The sequence below is a fragment of the Pseudonaja textilis genome, chromosome 7, assembly GCF_049901715.1.
Source record: "Pseudonaja textilis isolate UNSWEBS1 chromosome 7, rPseTex1.2, whole genome shotgun sequence".
In the NCBI taxonomy this organism is placed as follows: Eukaryota; Metazoa; Chordata; class Lepidosauria; order Squamata; family Elapidae; genus Pseudonaja; species Pseudonaja textilis.
In genome coordinates this window covers 17,713,568-17,730,293 of record NC_141996.1, presented here as the reverse complement: position 1 = coordinate 17,730,293, position 16,726 = coordinate 17,713,568, and the positions used below count along the sequence as shown (strand labels likewise).

At 38.5% G+C, this 16,726-nt stretch overlaps 1 protein-coding gene across 4 annotated transcripts in view; it reads left to right on the top strand.

The window, feature by feature from the left end:
- EXPH5 (exophilin 5) overlaps positions 1-15,172 on the top strand; it is a 59,121-nt gene extending 43,949 nt beyond the window's left edge. For all 4 annotated transcript variants that reach the window (XM_026721028.2, XM_087937120.1, XM_087937119.1 and 1 more), the window contains 2 exons: positions 4,818-4,926; positions 8,081-15,172. In XM_026721028.2, the coding sequence (XP_026576813.1) occupies positions 4,818-4,926; positions 8,081-12,807 (4,836 nt within the window). In that variant the 3' untranslated portion in view covers positions 12,808-15,172. The remainder of the gene's footprint in view (positions 1-4,817; positions 4,927-8,080) is intronic.
- The last annotated feature ends 1,554 nt before the right edge of the window (positions 15,173-16,726 follow it).

Here is a 16,726-nt window from a genome sequence, read left to right as displayed (position 1 = left end):
TTTATCTTGTTTAATCAATCACTACACCAGAACTGCTCTCAATAGAAAAAGTATAGAGAAGAGCAACCAGAATGATTAGGGGACTGGAGACTAAAACACACGAAGAACGGTTACAGGAACTGGGCTTGGCTAGTCTAGTGAAGAGAAGGACCAGGGGAGACATGATAGCAGTCTTCCAATATTTGAGGGGCTGCCACAGAGAGGAGGGGGTCAAGCTATTTTCTAAAGCACCTGTAGGCCAGACAAGGAATAATGACTGGAAACTGAACACAGAGAGATTTAACCTGGAAATAAGGAGAAACTTTCTGACAGAACAATCAACCAGTGGAACAGAAGTTGCCTTTGGAAGTTGTGGGAGCGCCATCACTTGAGACTTTCAAGAAGACATCGGACTCCCATCTGTCAGAAATAGTGTAGGGTCTCCCGCTTGGGCGGGGGGTTGGAGTAGATGGCCGACAAGGTCCCTTTCAACTCTGGTTATTTATTATCTGTTTAAAAGATGCAGTTAAAACATTGATTGGACAGTGCCTGCTTCTGTAAGAAACCCAGCTGAGGAATGAAGTTACAGATATTCCTCGACTTACAACCATTCATTTAGTGACCATTTGAAGTTACAACAGCACGGAAAAAAAAGCAATTGACATGACCATTACAGCATTCCCACAATCGTGTGATCAAAATCCAGGTGCTTGACAAGTGGCATGTATCTGTAACATTTGCAGCTCCCTGGGGTCATGTGATCCACAGCTGTAACCTTCCCAGATGGCTTGCAATAAGCAAAGTCAATGGGGAAACAGGATTTGTTTAATGATTGTGAGATTCACTTAGCAATTGCTGTGATTTGCTTAACCAAGGCCAAAAAGGGTCATAAAATTGGGTATGATTCATTTAATCACCACCTTGTTTACAATGGAAATTCTGGTCCCAGTTCTGGTTCTAAGTCAAGGACTACCTGTAGTAATTGCACTCTCATCGATGCCATTTAAAGAAAATTGACAGGAAATAAAATACGGGTTCTGTGTCCAATTTCCCAGTTCCTTTCTAGTAGGTAATACAGGTTGAAAGTTTAGAACTGGCAAACTGTGGTGAATGTGAGTTAGCTCATGCATGAACTTAAGATTTTGTTCAGACTCTATTTGAAAAGTTTTGATGTCAGCAGAAAAAGGAGCCATAAGAAGATTTTTCTCGCTTGTATTTGTGATACAATTACATTTTTAAAAAATACTCCAGCCTTCTTTATTTAAAAAAAAAAGCTTACTGTTTTATTAATTAATTATAATCATTCCTTTGTTCTGATTTCATCTTTGGTTTCTTCTTATCTTCCATCCTCCAATTGTTCTTTTATTTGTGTTATGGATTTCATTATTTTATTTTATTTTTATGAATTGCCTGTGAACCTTTTGAGGATGAATGGGAAACAAGATAAAAACTGATAAAGTTTTAAAAATGGCTTAAGCATCCTTATGCTATTAGCTTCTTTGTTCTCTGTTCCACTCATGAGATTTCACTAGTAGGAATAGAGAAACAAACATTGTTTTGACATTAAGAAAATGATCGCAGGGGTTGAAAAAGATGTTCTTCAGGAGTTTTCTTCTGCATGTAGCTCTGAATTTGTTTTGCAGCTATGTCATACATGCACATACACCCACTCTGCCACTGTCATAATTATTCTAGACTCTCTTGGTGACTACATATGTCACAACTGGAGGATCTCTATAAGCCTTGAATGATGAGAACGATTCTTCCAAGCTAGGGCTTTAGGGACCTAGAGAGACATTACTCTACCCACCTGTCATGTTCTTCTTCATTTTAAAAGAACTGCTGGGATTGTCTTTGGAAATCATCAACGCAGTTGGTTCAGTTTTTCTGACCTTAATCTGATACAGTGATGCCCTCATTTGTGGGCCAAAGACTAAAGTCTGCCTTTAAAAAAAATTAAGATTACCTTTTGCAAACACTTGTCATATTGGCTCTTTCCCCCAAATATTGTCATCTCATGGGAACCAGGAAGTATGCCTTTTCTGGGGCAGCCTCTGCCCTATGGAATATCTTGCTCCCTGAAGTTCCTCTCCACCCTTTTAGCTTCTTATAAGGCTTTAAAGACCTAATTTTTCCTTCCAAGTATTGGAAGACGATTACACAATGGCACATTAGCATGGATTGGCCTCAGGTTTTTGTTATTTTAAATGCTCTATGTTTTAATTGGTTGGGTTTTATAGTTTTTCAAGTGGTTTTACATGTCTTTTAATCTTCCATTGGGAGCCGCTCAGAGTTGCCTGAAATATGGGTGGCTGTATTAGTGTTTGAAATGAATAAATAAAATATTGTATTTGTTGGAACGAGAGGATGTCTTTCCAGTGTGATTGCCACCTTACCTTGCTGCGCCCGCTAAAGTCTTCTGTCAGGAGCAGGTACTGGAGAATTCCTGAACATTGTCATGTCCCCAAAGGGCAGTCGGATTCCTAAACTCTGCTAACAGTAGATGGGAAAGCAGGGCAAATTTAATTACTTAAGTAGCCTGTATGGCAAGGAACTAGACGTTGCTTTGAGAGCAGATGAAGATGTTGGTTGCATATTGCGTATGTACAGGTGAAACTCAAAAAATTAGACTATCGTGCAAAAGTTCTTTTATTTCAGTAATGCAACTTAAAAGGTGAACCTAATATATGAGATAGACTCATTACATGCAAAGCAAGATAGTTCAAGCCGTGATTTGCCATAATTGTGATGATTATGGCTTACAGCTCATGAAAACCCCAAATCCACAATCTCAGAGAATTAGAATATTGTGAAAAGGCTCAAAGTGTCCCACTCTAATCAGCTAATTAAGCCATAACACCTGCAAAGGGTTCCTGAGCCTTTAAATGGTCTCTCAGTCAGGTTCAGTAGGAATCACAATCATGGGAAAGACTGCTGACCTGACAGTTGTGCAGAAAACCATCATTGACACCTTCCATAAGGAGGGAAAGCCTCAAAAGGTAATTGCAAACGAAGTTGGATGTTCCCAAAGTGCTGTTATCAAAGCACATTAATAGAAAGTTATGTGGAAGGGAAAAGTGTGGAAGAAAAAGGTGCACAAGCAACAGGGATGACCGCAGCCTGGAGAGGATTGTCAGGAAAAGGCCATTCAAAAGTGTTGGGGACTTTCACAAGGAGTGGACTGAGGCTGGAGTCAGTGCATCAAGAGCCACCACACACAGACGGATCCTAGACATGGGCTTCAAATGTCATATTCCTCTTGTCAAGCCGCTCCTGAACAACGGCAGAAGCATCTTACCTGGGCTAAAGAAAAACAGAACTGGTCTGTTGCTCAGTGGTCCAAAGTCCTCTTTTCTGATGAGAGCAACTTTTGCATCTCATTTGGAAACCAAGGACCCAGGGTCTGGAGGAAGAAGGGAGAGGCACACACTGCAAGATGCTTGAAGTCCAGTGTGAAGTTTCCACAGTCTGTGTTGATTTGGGGAGCCATGTCATCTGCTGGTGGTGGTCCACTGTGCTTCCTTAAGTCCAGGGTCAATGCAGCCGTCTACTAGGAGATTTTGGAGCACTTCATGCTTCCTTCCACGGATGAGCTTTATGGAGATGCTGACTTCATTTTCCAGCAGGACTTGGCACCTGCTCATACTGCCAAAAGCACCAAAACCTGGTTCAATGACTGTGGGATTACTGTGTTTGGCCAGCAAACTCTCCTGACCTGAACCCCATAGAGAATCTATGGGGCATTGCCAAGAGAAAGATGAGAGACATGAGCCCGAACAATGCAGAAGAGCTGAAGGCCGCTATTGAAGCATCCTGGTCTTCCATAACACCTCAGCAGTGCCACAGGCTGATAGCTTCCATGCCACGTCGCATTGAGGCAGTAGTTGCTGCAAAAGGGGCCCAAACCAAGTACTGAGTACATATGCATGCGTGTACTTTTCAGAGGTCCAATATTGTTCTATGTACAATCCTTGTTTTATTGATAGCATGTAATATTCTAATTTTCTGAGATTGTAGATTTGGGGTTTTCATGAGCTGTAAGCCATAATCATCACAATTATGACAAATCATGGCTTGAACTATGTTGCTTTGATGTAATGAGTCTATCTCATATATTAGGTTCACCTTTAAGTTGCATTATTGAAATAAATGAACTTTTGCACGATATTCTGATTTTTTGAGTTTCACCTGTATATAACCAGGATGTGTATTCCCAGCTTTCTCCTGTTTTCTCACCTGGTGCTTTAACACAAGACCAAAGTTCTTCATGTAAGATTCCATGAAGAAGTTTGATTATAATCAGTTAACTAATATGTAACCAAAACAGTTAACCAAACTATGGTTGGTTCTTGGACCCAGTGTTACAATGTACCTCTATTCACATTTTTCTTTCAATTATGTGCTAGAAATAAGGGAATAATTTATTTAAGAAACATTGATATTTGCATATTTTAATTTAATTTTAATAATTGTGATCATTCCAAAAAGATTTTTTTCCCATTCAAGAAGAGCATGCCTATTCATTCAGAAAATTGCTTTTCAGCTGTAATGTTCAGAAACTATAATTATGAATTTCTACCCCATATTTGTTGCAGATGTGGCCAATATTTGCATAATTTACCTTAATTGTTGAAGAGTTTAGAACTAAATTAAGGCATGCTAAAGCAGTTTATCTGCAAGAGAGAGAAATGTGCAAATGTTGAAATAAGGCCACCTCTGTGGCCAAGATACTATTAATATCACCATAGAAGAGAATTGTAATAAGTGATAGGTATTCAAGGCTTTGTTTGGTTGAAAAAAATATCTGTTTTCTACGTTTGTTCTCTTCGTAAACCCAGACATGCAAGCCCTCTGAACCTACGACTGAATGCCTTGATGCAAACATTGCTGATGTGATGGACAACTCATCAACGTGGAATGAGGAGCTGGAAAATGAGCTTTTAAAAGGTAAATTCATATCTCTGCTCCGCATTGTACATGATCTGTGAACTCTGGGTATGAAAGTGATACAACTATATAAAACATTCTTATATACAGCTAATCCTCACTTAATGACAGTAATTGGGACTGGAATGTCTCTTACTAAGTAACTTGGTCAGAAAATGCACTGTCACATGAATTTTAGCACTTAGCAACAGAAATTCGGCACTTCTAGGCAAAAATAACCAATGCACAGGTACAGTATAGGTGGTACCTTGTTCAATAGTAGTAATTGTGAGAAGGATCTTGGAGCTCTAGTGGACAATCACTTAAATATGAGTTATCAACATGCTGCAGCTTCCAAAAAAAGCCAACACAGTTCTAGGCTGCATTAACAGAGAGATAGAATCAAGGTCACATGAAGTGTTAATACCATTTTATAATGCCTTGGTAAGACTACAGTTGAAATACCACATCCAGCTTTGGTTGCCGCAATGTAAAAAAGATGTTGAGACTCTAGAAAGAGTGCAGAGAAGAGCAACAAAGATGATTAGGGGACTGGAGGCTAAAACATACAAAGAATGGTTGCTGGAATTGGGTATGTCTAGTTTGATGAAAAGAAGGACTGGGGTGACATGATAAGCAATGTTCCAATATCTCAGGGGCTGCCACAAAGAAGAGGGAGTCAAGCTCCAAAGCAGCTGAGGGCAGAACAAGAAGCAATGGATAGAAACTAATCAAGGAGAGAAGCAACTTAGAACTAAGAAGAAATTTCCTGACGATTGGAACAATTAATCAGTGGAACAACTTGCCTCCAGAAGTTGTGAATGCTCCAACACTGGAAGTTTATAAGAAGAGATTGGACAACCATTTGTGTGAAATGGTATAGGGTTTCCTGCCTGAGCAGAGAGTTGGACTAGAAGACCTTCAAGGTTCCTTTCCAACTCTGTTATTTTATTCTATTCTATTCGCCATTGTTAAGTGTGGGCCATTAAACAAGGGTGTCACGTGATAGTTTTAATACTGATAATGCAGTTGTGATGTCCTGCTGGCTTCCCATTCATTTTAGGAAGTTTGCAAAGGAGGTTGCAAATGGTGACGTGTGGCTGCAGGATACCATGTCATAATTGTGTGCCAATGTTGAGTGCCTGATTTGTGATCATGTGATTGCAGGGATACTATGACACTGAAGTGTGAGGACTAGTCATAATTTCCCCTTTGTTCAGCATCATTATAAGTTTGAACAATTGCTGAATAAGCAGTTGTTAAACAAGAACCACCTGTAATGCCACTGTGGCCTAAGCTGGTGCTTTCTGAATGAGCTAGATGTCAGTTCCCAGTCAGTCTACTGGTAATGCTTTCCAAGAATTCTGGGAGTTGAAGTAAATGTGTGTATAAGACAATAGCCTGGGGCAGACTGCCCCGTAGTTTCACCAAGATCCTAGGACTGGAGTGGAGTAATAAATGAATTAGATAATCACATAATGGGTTTATTACCTTCCAATTTATCCATAGCCATCCTGTTTACCTTCAGGCATTAACGCAATCTCCTCAGACAAGAACTGACACTCATCAAAAATTTTAAGTATTTCCTTTGGTTAGCTACAGTGGCACTACTGTCGCTGCCTGGGGGACATTAATTGGGTCTCCTTGTCCAGGAAGACTACCAAGCAACCCACCACCAAGCAACATACAGTTAATTATATTAGTGTTGTTTGAAAAGACTGTATTGAATTATAAGGCTGAAACCAGTAGAGAATGAAAGATGGGCCTTGAGACATAGTTCATCTTCTTTCTTGCCATCCCAGTGGGATAACTGGCTCTCCTTCCTCAAAGCTTCATCTACCTGCTATTTAACGTTACATAGTACATTCTGTGCAGCAGAATATAATACTCATTACCCACCAGGGTAAAGACAGGAAAAGCACTCCCTAAAAGCAAATGGAGAAGATCAGAAACTCCAGGACTCTCTTAAACTTTCTGATGTTTCTCCTTAATCTTTTTCTCCAATATTCAAGTATTTCTATTTTTCCTCACAGAGCAGAGACAACAAAATTACTCACATCTTGGCTGGTCATGTTTCCAGATCTTGAGCCCACACAGCAATGTTTCTCAACCTTAACAACTTTAAGATACATGGATTTCAACACCTTCAAAGCTAGCTGGGGAATTCAAGGCTAGATAGGGAATTCTGGAGGTTGAAATCCACACACCTTAAGATTGCCTAGGTGGAGAAACACTGCCATAGAGAGTATGGCAGAGGATAAGGTGATGTCACCAGAGTATGCATTTCTTTGGGGGCTTGAAGATAAGGGGTAAAATAAATGAGTTAAATCCAATTAATGGAGAAACCATGCCCAGTTTGATCCTTAATTTGCACTGAAAAGCACATAAAATTTCACTGACAGTATTGTCAGGTTGTTGCTGAATTTCAGCGGTGTAATTAGATGGTGCTTCAGAGGTCACAGTAAGTCGTTGTAGGAAAGTTAAAACTTTGCTCCTTTAAAGTGTTTATTTTTTTATCTTGGTTAAATAATTGATATGAAAAAGATTATTTTTCCCTTAAGTGAACTAAGGAATGGTAGATGCAGGCTAACACACGCAGCACAAAAGATAATGATTACACCTTGTATCCCCAAGGTGAAAATACTTTGCAAATTAATCTCCCCACATTCTTGGCAGTTAGAAAATGTTCTTGAAATGAAGTTAGATTTAATATTTCACTCAAAGGAACAGCCAGCAAGCAAGTAAATATACGTCAGGATGCCAATGAATTCAGTTATGAATTCTGCGATCTGCTTTCAATGTGCCACAGCAAGAACATTAGCTGTAAATTCAGATTAGAGAAAAATCAGTAATACATGGGACAACATCCATGCAATCTAATGTACTAATTTTGTAATATTTTCTATGATGTTAACCTGTTTTAACTTGTAAGAAAATTGCATTTCAATAAAAACAACAAAAGCCTCATAGAATGAGAGAAAAAATATTGTGTGTTTAAGAAATACCTCTGATAGTGTGTATCAAAAACTTTGAAGTACATCTGTTTTTATGTGTCTTGATTAAAATAGAGATATATAGGGGATTTTATTTTATGTAGAACAATAACTCATAGCAGGCTGATTTACCTATGTCAATGTTGAAAAAAAAAATTCATTCCTTCTTCTCTGTTCACTAGTTTTGGACAATCTGGATAACCAGCTGGCAAAAGAACAATCTCAAGATACTATGAATACAACAACTCCTACTAACTATGGCTCTACAGCACCAGAAATCCATCATCATTCCACTGTTGTACAACCAGATTTCCTTGGAGAAGTACAGAGAAATGACCAGAACTTGTTTTTCTCAGACAGAACAAGGATACTAAGAGCCAAAGATAAATACAAAACTCTCTTCACACCAAGGAGGCTTTATGATAACTATACAATGCAGCATCACCCAGAAAAATACACATATGGGGATTTGTATGATGAAAGATTTTCTGTTTTGAAGAGAGGATATTCTACTTGTTCTCTTGGACATTCTTCAGAAGATAGGTTGGCATTTCCATCAGGATCTTACAGCAATGGATTTGGTCCTAAGAACTTCATGTCCAAGAATAAAATGGGCAGAAGTTACTCTTTGTCTTGCCTTACAAGGCGTTCATCTTTGACGTTTGCTGACAGGTTTTCCACTGGTACCTTACAGCATGATTTTGAAAACAATATGGACTTCACAAAAGTCAACTTTCACCATCATTCCAGACGGACTCCTCTTTCATCCATTGTATGGAATATGCCACAGTCTTCTAGACATTCAGTACATCCAAACAGACTTCGTAGAACACAGTCATTAATAGAATTTAACTCAGTGTTTGAGGACAGACATCCTTGTTCTCCAGAGGAAAATTCAAGTTATAAATTTTATAGATCAAAAATGAATTACAGGCAAGTAGTACCAAACAAGACCCATCCTTTATTCGCTGAGAGACGGATAGACCCTCTGTGTTTCAACAGTGGGGAGAATTATATGTTACATCCATTGAAAAATGTTTCCAAACCATGCTACAGATACCCATCATTTCGTGGTAAAGTGAATCTGCCCCCAAACTGTCTTCCTTTTGGAAGAACGGAGGAGTATCTTTTTAGACGTAATAATCATCAGTATTTCAGTGATGCTAACCATGTCCCTGATATAAACTTTGAACAGCTGATTGACCGGCGAAATGACTATGGGGAAAAAAAAGATGTATGGCAAAGTGAACATATGCAAGACTGTGCCTCAGAATACACAAAGAGTAGGGACCATCCAGGAAGAGGAACTCACAAATTGTTTGCAAAGTATTCAAAAGGCATGCAGAAAGGTCCAACTTATGTCTCAGCTGCTTCGGAGAACCAAACTGAATATGCAGTGCCAAGTCAAAGTCATGTTAGTGGAGATAGACAAACTCCTTCAAAGACATTTGTTAAACCCTTTCAAATGAAGAAAAACTCTAAAATGCGTGGCACGGAAGAGATGAATGGTGCTGATCAGTCGGACAATGTGGATAGCATGGACATAAAAAAGACAACATTAATTCAAGCGTTTGGACAAATAAAAACAAATAATCCAACAGAATGTCATATGTCTCCTTCTACGGTCTCTTCTCAAGCTACCCCTCCTATGAGTGTATCCCTCCACCCACCTTTTATATTAAATTCAAAAAGGCAAGCCAAGGCAAATTCCTTAAGACACGTTGAAAACATTTGTTTATCAAATATTCACACTAATAATGAAGACAACAGCACTGAAAGCAACAGTGTAAAGCAACTGTGTCCCCCACACCTGATTGCTAATCCTTCAAAGCTGTCAATTCTTCAAAGTAACCCTCAAGAGGAACACCAGTTGGAAACTTGGAAAGCCTTTAACCCTGATAAGATGTTAAACCCTGTTTTTATTGAAGACCCCAAAGGACTTCCAAACAATGATTTCCCACTTTCTTATGCTGAAACACTCCATAAACCAAATAGATTTGTTAGATATTCGGCTAGTAATAGCATTTGTGGCTCACCCAGCAGCAGCCCTCTGAAATCTCCTAAAACGCCTAAGACGTTATATAAAAAATCAATTAGTATTGATGGCAGTGATCTCTCTAAAACACGCATTTCTCCCCCTACAAGGAAAATTCCTTTCAGAACTCAGGGGATGGGGGAGGATAGCTTAGAAGGTCATGCATCAAACAGACTTGGGAATATTTATTCAAATAAGGGAGATAAGAGGTCTTTGTTCAGCTCATCCTGCTCATCCTTAAACATATCGTCCAAAGAAATGGCTGAAGAAAAAAACAAACAAATTAAAAAGTACCACATGCATTTAATTCAAGCTCCTAACTGCCCTTCAGGGAGTACTAATGTAATTGGCAGCAAGCGGAAGAAAAGAGCTGAGATGCTTGGTCCAGAGAAAGCGATTTGTCTTTCTCCTGAAAAGGAGGAAGCAGAAAATCCTTTAAAGCAATATAAAACTACCAGCACACTGACAGTAAGCATAGATGAAGATAATGTAAAATACCATGAACTGATTTCAGTTTATTATACTTTACCACGGAAACATTCAAAAACGTTGTGCGATGTCCTCCTGGGAGATACCAAAAAGGCAGATTCATCCTCGTCCCCAGAAAAATCCGAGACCCCTCAAAAGCAGTATGAAGTTCGTGTCGGTATGACAACTATAGCTTTTCCATCCAGCTTAGAAAAAGGAGATAAACTGATTTCCCCTAACAAAATACCTGCTCCTGATATACAACAGGATTCAAAAAATACAGGCAATCCTGTTAAAGTTCTCCAAGTTTCAAATCCCACCGTGGAAACAGCAGATATTTCTCAAGCAGATGGTTCAATGAATAATAAAAAAGAAATAGTTGTATCTGGAACTGAAGAGCTGGGACTTGCAATTTCCAACAGGCCTCCTGTGGATGGTCCCAAACCCAGCAGAAAAGAGGTTGAAACAGTTAACCCCAATATTTTGTCCAGCCTGCGTGTTGACAGGCACTCTTCTCCATGGACAGAGACACCAAAACTTAATAAAAGCTTACATCTTAACTCATTGAATTCCAAAAGTATCTCTCTGGGGAATATTTCTGCAGTTTCTTCTCCAATAAATGGCCAAAAAGGGAATCCTGGTTGTAGTCAGCCATCTGTTGAAGTATCAACAAACATTCCTCCTTCCAATTTAATTGATGTTATCCAGAATGGAAAGCCCGCTGCGTACCCAGAAGTCGGCACCCGAGTAAATGTCACTAAAGAAAAAATGAGAAATGCTGCAGAGATCAAGGAAAGGGCTCGTTATATATGCCGCATTATTTCTGAAAGGGGACATCGGTTTCCATTGAGAAATGAAGGTGTCCGAAATGAAACGTCCATCTCAACAACCAAGATGCATTCAGAGTCTCAGAATTTAACTGTGCCAGGGGATGCTGCTCTTTCAGCTAATGCAGTTCATCTAAAATGGAATGCGGTAGAATGTTCAAAGCCCCAACTGCAAGAGGTGCCCCCAAATCCTGCACTCCACAAAGTTGGCACAAATTTACAGAGATCTGAAAGAGTCTGTGCGGACAATGGGAACCTTAGCTCTAAAGATCAGCATTCTGGTCCTACCCAGGACTTGCCTGAGCATTTACTACCTGAAAGTAAGCTTGCGCTGGATGACCTTAAGAACAAAGTTAATGACTTAGAAAAAAGGAAAAACAGGTCTTCAGTTAAAAACAAACTGGCAGCCATGTGCAGATCAAGTCGAAAGTTTTCTAATAAGAAAAGCTCATGTCCCAAGCCACATGTAAGTTGCATATTTTCACAAAATGATGTACTTCCATTAGAGAAGAGTAGCCACCATCCACTGTTGATTTTGCCCGATGATTCCCAGCAAACAGGGAATGAGAATCAGAATCAGGTTTCTCTACCTGGTGAATTTGATATTCCAAAGCTGAGTAAAGTGGAAACTAAGAAATTGCAAGCTAATGAAGATAGGAGGCCTTTGACAAACTTGTGCAATCAGAAAAGAGAACATTCGGGGCAAAGCGATGAAAATATAAAGGCCATCCAAAATTCTAGCATCCTATTTTCAAAATCAATTATGCCTGTGCTAAACAACAATTTACAGACAGGTAGCAAAGTTGTAGAAAATAACAGCCATCCCATTTTCTCCAAATGTGCAGGAATGGATGCTTACCCCACAAAAAGAGGTCACTGTAAAATTGGTGAGCTTTCATCTTTTCCACTTCTATCTGATAAACATGCATACATTAAAAATAAGTCAAAGGCAAATATCTGTCCACTGCAAAAATTGACTTCTCAAGTGGAACGTGATGATTATCAAGATAATGAGCAGTCAAACATCTTTAAAAATATAAACCAATCCTGTGCCAAGCCAGTTCTAAACCTCAGCAAACGACATTTTTCTGAAAGTTCCTGCACACAAAAACTCCACGATTCTTTGCCCCCCAAAAACAACCTGACACAGCCCGGATACAATCGGAAGTTTAGCTCCTATTCTGAACTGTTGACCTGTGATGAAAATGAGAACTGGGACACATACAACGAGAATAATAGGAACTTCGGCTCACGACGTATCATGTACCCCTCAATTGAATTTGGTATTTTTGGGAAAGAACAGCAGCAGACTTTCTTGGATAACATAAAGAGGTCACTCACGGAAGGACGGTTGTGGAATCCGTGTCTTTTAAGGAACTCCAGGTCTATTAAAAGGGAAGATGGGTACTTCTTACGTGGGTTGGAGCTCTTGAAATCAAATGCTACAGAAGAACAGCTCCCAAATGAACCTTTCGATTTCCACGAAGAAGCCTCTGCATATTCTTCAGATTCTGACTCTGACACCACCACAGATGATGAATATTATCTGCATGAGTATGAGAAAGAATCAGAACTATGAGGAGTTCAACAAATGTAGAAAGCAACTACCTACTAGCTGACTTGTGGGTTGATAGCTTATAAAAGAATAGGGACTGGAAACCTGACTAGCTTTTTATAAATGCACTAATTTGAATTCAGATACTAAATGGACATATTGTACTGATCTAGTCTTCCACAATTCTGGCTTTTCTTAAATATGTGGGCTCCTGGAATTCTAAGAAATTCTTGGAATTAAGGTCCACATATCTGGGTAATGCTCAGGTTATAGAAACTCTGTGGAGATGTAATATATTTGGTTTTAGGGTACTGTGCTGTATGAACTCAGTCACTGTGGTTTATAAACTCTGGTGTGCTTTTTGTATGTTGCTTAAATTCAACCAATCATGGTTTATTCAATAAACCATGGTGAAGCAAACCGTAACTTAAGAGTTATGTAAACTTAGCCATTATAGTGGTCAGCTCAAAAATCAGATTTTTTTAAAAATGGTAAAATCACCCTACTTTTGAATCTCTAATGGCACTGGAAAGAATAAAGGCATTGTCCTATTGGTTCTCAAATGGGTGTGCCTGCTTTTTCAGAGCAGGGTCTCTTGTACCAATCAACTTTGATACATAATCATAACACGGCTGCTTTAATCAGCAATTGAATGTTTGCATTCAATACATTCGTGGCCTTTCTGTGTTTCAACAAATCTAGAACTTCTGAATTTTAGTGAGGAAAGGGAAGATTCAAAATATGTGTATATTTAATAGCCTGAAGGAAAATATATTTATTTAATTGGAAAAATGTGTGTTCTATTAAAAACCTCATTAAAATGAAAGCAGCTACTTCAATGAGATAGCTATCCTTAAGCTTCAAAGCATACTGAAGCTATTGCAAGAGACTCTCATTCAAAGCAACGAAATTTTAAAATGCTACATGTTCACTGATTTCCACTTTGGTTTTTAAAATCAGTCTATTAACAGGATGTACAAAATTGGTTATTCTGAAATGCTTAATACTTCGTTAAAGAAGTATGTATGAACTGAATGTACAGTAGACTTTTAAATATTTGTTTAGTATGGCAGTTACACTTGAAAGTACTTCTAAAGTATATATTTTAGTTCATGTAAATCAAACCATTCTAGTAAGATTCCAATTAATATTTTCAGGTGAAAATATGTTCTTTAAATGTGAATTATTTTGAAAAAAATCCGTGCATTAATTGTGCATAAGGCCCAATTAAGTTGTACAGCTTCTTGTATTGGAAAAAGATTTTTGAACTTGTAAAGTTTATGGAAGCTTTTTTTTTTTTTACTGAAAATGCTTCTATGTGACAAGCTTGGAAGACAGTCAAAAAGTCATGCATGTGTATATGTTTACACGCATACAAAACTGTTCTTTAGTATTTTCTTTCTGTGCTTTGCCTTTATTCCTTTTGTTCTCTTGTACACTGTAAATATGTTGTTTGTTTTGAGATCAATTTTCAGGCCATATTTTCTTCTGATGAGTTTCTGTTCTGTGTATTCAGGCGTTTTTACAGTATGCTACTCTACTGTACAAACAAAACTGTAATTCCATTGAAGAGCAAAAATCCTTCAATGCAGCCTGATCCCATTAATGCAAACAACTGTTTGGTATTTGCTCGCATGGGCAGGTACAACCTCCGTAAAAGAATAAGTCAAGTTCAGACGGGGAAGGTCAATCTATGGCAACTGAACCACCCATTCCAAAGTCCAACTAGAACAACATTACAGGGTTGAAACTGAGGAGCAGATGGGATCAAAAACATGTTAACTCCAGGGCTGGTGTATTTTCTCCCTTGTTTGGAGAATAGGAATCCAGATAATTCCAAACCTCCTGATTTGCCTTCAAAAATATGTGAATTTCATTGGGGTTTTCAAACAATTTTGGACTCTAAGACTGATTTGTTTGGTGCCATTTTCCAAACCATTTCTCCATTGTTTACCAGAAAGTCTATTTCAGAGTGAATGGCAGTAGATAAATCCAAACTATGAAAAAGTCCCACTCTTGTTATGAGCACTATATAAGAAGCTCCTTCTACAGTTTCATAGAGTTTTGTTTGTAAAACAAGGCAACAGACAGCAGTCCTATATTGGCACTATACTGACACTAGGCATTTAGTTATAGTTTAGCAGTTTGTCCCCAGAAATTCAGTGTTCTTCTGTCTTACGTTGACCACCCATGTTTAATGCAAGTTTTCCCCAGTCCTTGAATCTTCAAATGCGATGGGACTACAGCTCCCAGAATTCCTTGCCAGCATATTGTGGTGAAAGCATTTAGATGTAACTAGGGAAAACTCTTGTGTTTTTTTTTCATTTGAAATAAGCTATTAATATTGACTACCAATATTTTTAAATAAATGGACTATATTTATGACTGACTCACAAAGTGGTTTTCTTGTTTGTGTTCTGCTTTCATTCTAAATGCTTAATAAATGCTTACTTTTCAGGGCAGACATGCCTGAATGATCTGTTTGCAATTGTGACATCAAAAGTGGCTTCAAGTGTTTAGAGTCAATTATTTTGTTATTACAAGATGTCATCTTCTCTTGGCTTTACATAAATGTTTCTAATATGTAAGAAAGATAAGTATGGAACATGTAAAAAAAAACCCCAGAGCTGCAGATAATTATCCCAATAGAGCTTTAAATGGAATATACTTGGATATATCTCTAACAAACCCTAAGCAGTAAGCAATACATTAGATAAGTACCAAAAGTTATAAACTAAGTTAAGATGTAATTTGATAAAGGAGAATATTTGTAGCTCAAGGTTGAAATGAGGGGTCCTTGGTACTTTCTGAGTTTGGTTGTTTTTTGCAGAGCACCGATAATGTCACCTAGCTTAGGTAATGAAACGTCTGCAAGAAAGCAACCAGATTCATAAAGCACCAAGGACTCCGCATAGTCAAATATTCTGGGTATTGAAACATGCTCCCACAATTTAGCCATTCTTTCAAAGAATGAAACTGCGTTGCTCAGCCTTTCACCCAAGTGGATGGAATATCATTCCAAAGGAAGTGTTCCTTTTCATCCTTTCCATAGTGTTAGGAACAAGGCCTCATTCCAGCTCAATTTACACAATTGTGCCCAGAAGTTATGCTCAAAGACAGCACATGAGTGCAAACACCCCTCCAGCCCATTTACAAGTTCCAGCAACATAATAAACTAGCTATGGAACTGCAGTATTCATTACAAAACACAACTGATAAAGATAGCCCTTGGCTTACAATCAGTTGTTTAATGATGGTTCACAGTTACACGGCCTTGGAAACGGTGCTTTCAGCTCGTAAAGGGCTTCCAGCCATTTGTAAAACATGACCACTTTGGGGCCCTTGGCAACTGGCTGGCATTTACAGCTGTTTGCAGCATCCTGCAGTCAACCATGAGGTATGACTTTTTTTGCCCATATCTGCCAAAAAAACCCACCCATATTGGAAAATGGATTTGCTTAAGACCTGCATAATTCAGACTTACAACTGTGTGATTCACATTACGACCACTATAAAAACAATTTTAAAAAATCAGGTTCAGTCACATGGGTGCCTCGACTTACGACCGCAACTACTTACAATCAAAATTCTAGTCCCAATTGAGGTCGTATGTCAAGAACAGCATTCAAATATCTCCTCTGTAGCAAAGAATATTGAGAGTATTTCAACAGCAGATCTATGCTGTTAATCCCATTTCTCTTACTGCAGCCCATAAGATCTTCCAGTCATTCTAGATACATTACTACTGTTTTTTCTGTATTGGCAATGCAAACTATAACTTGCAGCAAAGTATAAAGTACTCAACACAGACAATTTTCTGTTTGCAACCTTTTGAGAAGCAAAATCATTGGGGAAGGGAGATTCACTTAACAACCTTGTTACCAACTTGACAACTGCAGTGATTCACTTAACAACTGGCATGAAAAGGCAAAACTCACTTAAC